General features: G+C 36.3%; 1 protein-coding gene across 1 annotated transcript; it reads right to left on the reverse strand.

Annotated features, from left to right (window-relative positions):
* Positions 1-1,385: 1,385 nt before the first annotated feature.
* On the reverse strand, positions 1,386-5,449 carry LOC116211689 (GDSL esterase/lipase At5g42170-like). Its single transcript, XM_031546166.1, has 5 exons — positions 5,067-5,449; positions 3,711-3,841; positions 2,979-3,206; positions 2,494-2,749; positions 1,386-2,370 (listed from the first exon to the last, which is right to left on the reverse strand). The coding sequence occupies exons 1-5, from the start codon at positions 5,353-5,355 to the stop codon at positions 2,174-2,176; spliced, it is 1,101 nt and encodes a 366-aa protein (XP_031402026.1). The 5' UTR covers positions 5,356-5,449; the 3' UTR covers positions 1,386-2,173.
* Positions 5,450-9,522: the final 4,073 nt, after the last annotated feature.

The raw sequence follows: 9,522 nt of genomic DNA on the forward strand, positions 1-9,522 counted from the left end.
TATTGAATCTTGGAATGAACGACCCGTCAAATTGAACCTAACTTGATTTCTTAGGTCAAGCATATGGAATTCACCCTTTTAGATTCAGGATTGACCGTGATATGATGCGTCGAATCCCATGCTCAAGCTGTTGTATTCACTGTTTGGGCACCCTAGTTCCCACGAATTTTATCTTTTTGCTCGAAAGGGCTCTTGACGTGATTTTTGCATTGAAATGTCCCTAACTCACAAACCTTGATCTAAAAAAATATCTAACTTAGTTCTAGGATCCACGAAGATAGTCGTTTTCATCGAAGAAAATGATACATAGACGTGATTTTCCCTTTGTCCATTGCCTTCGGTTCGAATATTGATAATTCATGCCTTACTCTTCGAGATCAATTGTGTGCGCTATAAAATTCCATATGTTGCCCTCACCATTTTTTTGTTAGAGTTGTGGAACCCTAGTCGGGAGCCTTGTTGATGTCATATTCTAGAGTCAGTGGACCAAAATAAGGTGCTGACAGAGCTCATCATAAAAGTTGCAGCTTCACGTTAGTGGACCTTTCATTTTCAGTTGAAGGAATTGTTACTATATTTTATTTGGACTATATTCAACGAATTTTTATATTTTTCCATCTTATTTGTATGTATATATATATAATATTATGAGCTTTATTGAAAAATTAATAGTCTTTTCAATAATTACATAGACTTCTTGAGATAGGCGATATCTTGTCAAGTTCAATACACTAAATATTCTATAAATAGATGACATATTTCATTTCACATGCATAATCTTTCCATTCATTTTTTAGTACCTCTTTAAGTCATAGACGACTTCTTTCTATATGTATAAAAGTTGAATTTCTATCTCTCTCTATATATATAATTCATATTTTATAAAACTATATTAAGTATTCGTTTTTATCTACTCACTATTTATATTGACATATCTACTTGACACATCCATTTTTTTCTATTTATGTTTACTCATAGCATATGTGTTGAAATATTACTACACAACGAGCATCCATCAATTAGTTATGGATTAACTCAAAAACTTGAAAGTGAATGGGGATATTTTTTGGGTAAGGTGGAAATAGTAAATTTGATCCTTGATTTAGCCCCAGCCTTATATGATTGGTCATTTGTTCTTCTCTTTTCCATTAAAAGGTTCTATTTACACCTGTCAATTAGCAACGAAGAGACACTGTACCTATAAAAAGAAAAAAAGGTTCTATTTACAGCCACAAATTAACATGCATATAACGAAGAATTTAGTAACTTTTTTTTTAGTAATAAGAAAACGGGGACAAAGCCCGATTACGTAAAGATGGGCATTTATAAATCCCAACGATTATGATTCCCGCCAAAAAGAGCCTAAACGTTGGGTTTCTGTTTGATTTAATTTTTGTTGTTTTAATTTATGTAAGGGCTTTTGCCCCTCCATTTATCGGGGAAAAAAAAAAAAGAGCCTAAACACCCTGCGGTGAAGAATGGAAAAGGTGGAGACCCCAAGAGAGGTCAATAGCCAATTTAGCCATCCAATCAACGCATGAATTGTGACTTCTCTGTAAGTATGGGCTATCTGAACCTGCCAATCCTTCTCGATCAGGTGTTGAACAGCAGCTAGCAGAGCAGCAATGGTAGAGGCAGCACCCTCAAGACCGGCAACAAGTCCACGAACGACTCCATATCAACTTCAACGGCAATACAATCCTGATTTTACCAAGCCTGATTTTACACAGCAGAACTCAGCTTTAACAGCGGATGCAATCCCAAGGTTTTGGGCAAAACCACCGAACCATCTACACCATCTGAGTCTCTGATCAAACCTCCAGATACAACCAGACCAGAATTTCTACGTGAGCTGCCATCTGTGTTCAGCTTAACCCAACCATCCGGGGTACGAATGGTTGAATTAAGTATGAATAATGATTTTCGGTGACCATGATTTCTCGAGACAAAAAGATAGATAAACAAACAAGTGACATGCGGATCGCACGGAGTCCTTAAGGAATTGCTCGATAGACCACTAACCCTTATAAATGTAACAATTTGATTATAAACATGTCAATTCTGTTTCTTTTGATAGCTAATTCTTGCCATTTGCCTTTTCATCTTCTTCTTTCTGATTTCAAAGGGGCCCTAGAGAAATAGAATCCAGAATCTCCCCCCCGCCCCTCATCATTTAGAAAAAATTGTTCATCTTATCTTTGAAGATCTGGTCCATGATAATCTTGTACGCCTTCTCCGTGGGATGAAAGCTGTCCCAGAACACATATTTCTCGTCGTCCTTGCATGTCATGAAGACGCTGAAGCTGTTACATAGGAAACTCACTTCGAGGTTCCCAGTGCCGCAACACCCCTGAGTACTAACTTCGAAACCTGCATTAATCAGCAAGACTTCAACAATCAACAACCCAGCTGGGATCAAACTCCACAGGACGTACTTAGGCCACATCTTATACAATTACAACAAACAAAGAGTGCATAAATCGTGTAAACTACCGTATTGAGATGAGTTTTGGATGAGCGGGAGGAACGTGTTATAGACGTCGAGGTAGACGATCTTGGAGCCGGAGAGTTGGGATTTGAGGGAGTTTGCTAGTGAGGAGAGCTTGGAGTTGAAGAGGATGGCGGCGTTGTTTGCATCGTCGAAGCAGTTCCTCTTGAATCCTCCTCTTAGAGTCCTCAGCGCAGGCACACACCCCAGCGGTGGGATGCTAATCACCCCTATTCTCCTGGCTCCAAATCCATAAAGCTCCTGCACATGATTTTATGACATTTTCTTATCGAATAAGTCGGTAGACGAAACTATATATTGCATTCAGTACAGCCACACACCTAGGAATGTTGATGAGCTGATCGGATCCAAACAATGTCAAAATCTAACTTGGTAGACTTCAGATGGCTCATCTTATGAATCCATGGTAAGTCGTTTTCTCATTTTTCGATGTTGAAACCATATTGGATAATGGATAATACATACACACCTGAATGAAGCTTGAGGACCAGTTCACCATAAGATCGGTGTAGGATGATATATTGTCATGCCTGCTGAATGGCCCGAAAAATGTTTTCGTGATGTCATTGCTTCCCAAGCACACGATGTAGATGCTCTGTGACAAAATCGATGCTGCCTTCTCATCACTGACTTCTGCTTTTATCCTTGCGATGCTTTGGTTGTACAGATCCAGTTGATCAGATAATGACAACACCCTCTGATATCGTTCAAATTAATAAGCGTGTAGCAGGGTATATAGTCTGCTCGATAAGTTCAATAATTATGTAGGTCAACCATTTGCGTTGGCTAATTGCACCCTGGACCTAGGCCTACCTTAACCTGGGTAGCTGATCTCAGGCCAAGATCAGCCTCGAGGGCAGCGTTTTGCCACCACAGGAATGCAGTGAAGGCAGCAGCCAATGACGAAAAGGAGGCGGCCAAGAGCCATGGCCTTCAACCGGCCAAGATTGATCTTACACCTCTTTGCGGAGAACAAAAATAAAATAATAAAATAATAATAGCGACACAGAAAGTTTTTGAAAAATGGAAAGTCTAAGGCGGGTTTTCCTAGCCGATTGCAAACGTTTTCTTTCAGCCAGGCACTTTGCATTAACAAACTGCGGACAGCAAGGAAAATATTTGTTCGTATAATCATTTTCTTGAATTGTAATGCGAAATCGACTGTTGGGATTCGATAGAGAAGAGGTAAAGAATCAATTACTGTAATCTTGGAAGTCTTTGGATCATATCCGGCAGCACCGGAGGCGAAGCTGACGCCAGTGAGGAGGTCTTGAATCTGCAGATTTGGGTCCAGATAAGCGGGCAGCAGTTCCTTCACACCAAATATTTCAGCTGTCAAGAAAATTGCTTGATGGTGAGAAGAGGCATATATAATCTGGTTTATCAATTAAGCAAAAACATCAAAAACATCGATGTTATTCTATGTAGCTAGATATCTAATCGATAAAACAAGTGGATAAGTATGGACTAAACCAACAATCATTTTCTTCTTTTGGGTTCAATTCGGCGGTAACATGAGACGATTGTTTACATTGTGCATGATATGATTTTATGCAAATTGGTTTTGGAATAGAGAATCGAAAAAAGGGATACCCGAATAAAGAATTAATAAGAAGGCACAGAAAAATCGACCCAGTATCTCTAAAGTTGCTAATAGAGAGACAGGTTTGCACTTCATTATAATTCAAAAATAATGACATTTACCTATTGCACATCAATTTTTTGAGAACAAAATTGGCGATGGCCCACGGATTTTCTTCTGGTATGACTAACTGCTTTTTGTCCAATTAGAAGTTGGGTTCACATCCACAAATTCAATGCATATATATAGTTAGAAGTTGGTAACTCACATAATGTAATGTAATGAATAGGCTAGCAATCTTCAGTGACAGCGATCTATCAAGAAAACAATGCAAATGACAAGATTCGGCGTACGGATTATGAGTCCTAATTGAGGCAATATGTTCGACAATAGAGATGACAATCGCCCTCATTAATATTACGAGTAATTACAGCATGCTTTTTATGTTACCTGTGGTACGAAACAAGAAGCCAGAATTACAAAATTTGACATAGCTTTAGGTAGGATTTGGCGATTCAGAATCGGAGCTAATTGACAGTTAGCTAATTCTCATAACAAGTCGTTTGTCTTCATTTGAATTGTTATATCACTGTATTCCTCCTATGAATTGTGGTAATAATTGGCATTTTATTTTTTTTTAAAATTAATATATATATGGAGTCATATCATCCTTATGATTATGCATTGCCCATACTTTCGATTATTATTGATCAGAAAATTGTCTTCAATTCTTATAGCAGATGTCTCATGAATTCCGCGGAAATTATCGACTTATCGATGTGACTAAATCCATACCTACATGAATAAAAATGTATTGAACGTTATAACTTATTTTTATATGAAAAGGTGAAAAATATATACCAACTAATAAGTTTTTACATTATCATAAGCATTTTTTACTTTATCTCGGTACAGAGCATAGAGCGCAGCGTAAGAAAGGAAGAAAGTAATTGTCGAAAAGTTAGTTAAAAATACCTAGCATGTCGGAGGGGACTTTGCCGTTGCTGAACCGTCCAGTGGCCTTACCTCCGGCGAAGTCCCGGCCGTAGGGCGGGAAGTTGCATTTGGAAATGGTCTTAAGCTGGTTGTTGTTCCCTGGGTCCACTATTGAGTCTCCGAACACAAACACTGCCGGTACCGTTACATCGGGGGGGAGCCCCGCAGCCATGGCAGCAGCAGAGACCCAGAGAATTAAGGCCGATACGAAGAACATCGAGATGGAGGAATTCGAAGAAAGGTGCCTGTTGTGGTGGGGAATTTCCATTGTTGAATGTAAGAAGGAAGAAATCTGATCTTTATTGAGCTGTGTGGGGAATGAATTTCTGCATGTTATGGGAGTTCGATCATGAGATTATTCATCGTTGGTTCGTCTATGTGTATATATATATTCACATATACATATATGGAAGCATATAATTAGCAATAGGGGAATTCCACAGTACGTTGATTTTGTAATATTGCCAAATGTGTCAACTGAATAAACTATTACGGCATCAAATTTCGCTCACTTTTCGTGATTCTAGTGAAATCCTTTGACAGAACAGAAGATTGGTAAGATTTATGAATAGAAACTATCAATGAGTTATTCAAAAATAAATAAATAAATAAGTACGTGCGATACTCGGCTACTGTAGAACTAGAAGATTACCATAAGCATTACTACTACGCTTGAATATAACAATAGAGGAAGTTTCTGTTTGTCCCGTCTTTTTAAAGTGTAAAATATCCATTGGACCTATAAGAAATTGAGTTTATCTCCAATCCAAAAACTCGAGCTAATAGATTGTGGTACCTAATCTCTTATAAACCCATTAAATTCTTTTTAATTTTTCTATGTGAGATTTTTTACTTTAAACACCCGCCCTCACGTGGCAACGTGTGGTTTTGACATTCACCTACACGTGCCACGTGGACTAGAACAACCCGACCTCAAGATCTAATTACGAGCCGGGACTGGACTTCCGTGCTCGGGAGGAGGGGGGATGACAATTGACAATGGGACCATGCTTGGACCGGACTAATATGATGCGGGTTTCTCTCAGCGCTCAGATTTCAAAGAGACCATGAGTTCCACACTCGGCCCAAGCATGGGCACATTTCGGCTAGCTATCGACAAAGAGACTTTTCAAATGGCATGATACAAACCTACACACATGCGTGCAGAAGCATTATCCGCTCTGATATCATGTAAAATATTCATTGAGCCTATAAATAATTGGGTCTATCTCCAAACCAAAAGCTCGAGCTAATGAACCCTTTAGATTCTTCTTAATTTTTTTGCGTGGGATCTTTTACTCTCAACATAAAGGATGCCAATCTCATTCTTACAAACTATTTCATCAACTTTTTGTGGTGAAGCCTGCATCAATGGATACTGATATGAGGGGGGTTAAGGAATGATTCCTTGAAGGGACTCGATAATCCTCCTATGTCATTCGATTGCATCGGATATTGTTGTTAATACCGTATTTAATAAAATAAAAGGCTATGTCTACTTTCATCCGTTATTTGACTATAATACACCGCTTTTGCTGTTCATGTTAAATAGATGTAAAGTGATGCACAATAAAATGACTGAATCCTCATTGATAATGTATAATGTATATAACTACTTTCATTACAATACATAGTCATGTATAATGTTTTATGTGTAAAAATTATCTATACATGACTAAATTACGTAATATGTACAAGGTAAGCTATAATGACAAGCATTCCTAAAATACAAGATATGCTAAGATTTCATATAATCTTCTCTATTATATGATACCAAACTACCACTAAAATTCATATGGTTAACTATATTCCCCAAATCACTCTATCATATTTATCCTTTCCTTTCTTAATTCAGGCACACATCTTACCATTCACGAAAAATTATTTCTCTTACAGAAATCACTACTTATCCGATATTATGAAAAAACTATCTTAAATAGTTAGGAAAAATTGCACAATTAGCCCAGAATCATAACACTTAGGTACAAAAATTATCACTTCTCTTGTAATTACCGCCCACCACCCCCTCCACCTCTCCTCTCCCAACCAAGGTTGACGGAGAGCTCAAACCGTGCCAACAATCTCGCTCGGGGGTGGGGTGGCTAGCGGGGGCGCTGCCACCCCCAACCAAGAGACCTGAAGCTGTTGGTTTTGTTTATATATTATATTATTTCTAGGAGACATACCAATGCGATTGCAATAATTTTTTTCCAGGAGACATACCAATACGATGACATCCATGAATTTATGTCATGGATAAATTTTTTTGGCTCTAATTCGTCAAGGTCGTTGGGAAAGGACTTTGTAAAATTTTCTTCGTCAAATATATGTTTGGTATAACAGTACTTGTTTGGTATTATTTCCTGATCTAAAAGTGCGGCCTGCAGGGAACTTGGTCAATAAAATCTCTACTCATATCCTGTGCTATTTTTGCATAAGCGAAAGCTCGATCTGTAATTATCATCTAGTTATCAAAAATACCTTTTATTCTAACAATATTCTCCCCTTTCTATTTACTCCCACGTATCAAACTCTCCTTATTTTACTCTCTACTCCAAACTTCTTAATCCCATGTTCTATCACATTATTTTTTGTTTCTTTTTCAAATTCTTTCCCTAATTCTAACTTTTTGTTTTTCTTACCATTAATTTCTTCTTCCGCTTCCATACGAATCCATCCATGAGTGCATTGAAAAAAATTATTATGGTTGAAACGTGATAAGTACGGATTAGGCCATCGTATTCAAAAGTACATGTACATTAAAATATTTTTTTTTATTTTAAGTAGTATGCACGTAAAAGCATAAATCTTCTTACAGATGAGGTGCTTGTTAGACCAAACCTATAAAAGAAAATCGCAATGAGAATGTCAAAGGCCACATACGTGATGATCTATCCAAGAAATCTGATGATAATCTCCTTCCTTTTATTATACGACATTTATATATATATATATATGATAACCTTAAAATATATATTAGTCTTCTCTTTTATCTGGAACCTAGCTAACAAACAATGGAATTAATAATAAGTTTTCAAAGACAAGTGGCATTGGCTTCTTGGGTGATTCTATTCTAGGACGCAAAGTGAGAAAATATTTAATAAAACTAGTCCTGTACTCCGCGCGGACCTCAATATTTACTAAATTATCATCAATCCGTTTTGTACAAATTTGGCAAGAATATATCGACATACTTTACATTTTATACATAATAAATCATAACAACTTTCGTGAATTGAAAAAAATTAGTAGGAGATGAGCTCGAGAAGAGAAGAGAGTCGAAGATGATTAAATAAGGGAGAATATATTTAAAGGGAGAGGGTCCATACTTACGTGGTAGCTCCTCTTGTATGAAAATGCTACGTGGCAATTTCTCCCTGCACAAATAGAAGACTCTCATGAGAGTAGTCCTATTTACTTAATATAATATAAAGATATAGATTGCACCTAATGAATTAAATGGACTTATAAATATATGATTATTTCTTGACGCAGAATCGTGTAAAAGAACCAGATAAGATTTTCTTTGCCATCAATAATGACAATGTCAGAAACCATTTACATACATATGACTATCACATAAATATTTTGAGGTACCTATATTGTTGGTGATGTATAAAGGAGTAGACAAAAAATGAGTGGACTTTGTGAAAAATTTATAAATCTATATCTATCTATCCATCTATATCTATATATAGAAACTAAAGGAGAGTTCCGAGAACAATTTTCTTTTAGTCATATGTCAGGCAACTATAGCTAGAAAAAAAACTTTCTCCTCTTCTCTACCTTGAGAAACAAGAAAGATAAACTTTTTAAAGGAAATATTTTTTGGTTTGAAGTATTTTATTGCATTACTCATTTATTGTACAATCAAAACAAAATTCTTTTACGTGTCACAATTTTTCTCAAAAACATATAGTTTCAATTACTGGAGCAAATCAAACCAATTATATGTTTCTCAAAAACATATAGTCAATAAAGTGCATACATATACACTCGAATTTTCAGTCATGCACCTCCGCTATATGGGGCATTAGTTCACACAAAGGAAAGAAATCTCATATCAGTTATATTATTCCCCTTTTATATTATGTATATATATGTGTATAATATATGTATATATGTTCAAACAAGGTTATAATTCTTCCCCTTTTATAGTATGTGTATATATATATATATATATATATATATATATATAATCTATATGTCGGTTTTTTATGTGTATTTATTTGATCTTTTAGATTGACTAATTATTATTTTGATATATAGTATCCTAATTTTTAATCTGTGATGACGCACTTTTTTTGTTAGTAAATCCTTGCATTTGCCAGTCATCTGTGCAGAGATCTTTATAATACTTTTTGCGTTGACTGTTGGAACTATTTACATTTGTGGTTACCTATAGGTAACATAAGATTTCACAAGCAATTTGATA

The sequence above is a fragment of the Punica granatum genome, chromosome 6, assembly GCF_007655135.1.
Source record: "Punica granatum isolate Tunisia-2019 chromosome 6, ASM765513v2, whole genome shotgun sequence".
In the NCBI taxonomy this organism is placed as follows: domain Eukaryota; kingdom Viridiplantae; phylum Streptophyta; class Magnoliopsida; order Myrtales; family Lythraceae; genus Punica; species Punica granatum.

What these genes read in the sequence shown, in the direction of transcription:
- LOC116211689 (XM_031546166.1), bottom strand. Translation starts at nt 5,355, where the DNA reads ATGGAAATTCCCCACCACAACAGGCACCTTTCTTCGAATTCCTCCATC. An exon ending in CAAAGACTTCCAAGATTACA is followed by an intron (nt 3,207 to 3,710) that starts GTAATTGATTCT and finishes GAACGATATCAG; the next exon opens with AGGGTGTTGTCATTATCTGA. An exon ending in GGTCCTCAAGCTTCATTCAG is followed by an intron (nt 2,750 to 2,978) that starts GTGTGTATGTAT and finishes AATCATGTGCAG; the next exon opens with GAGCTTTATGGATTTGGAGC.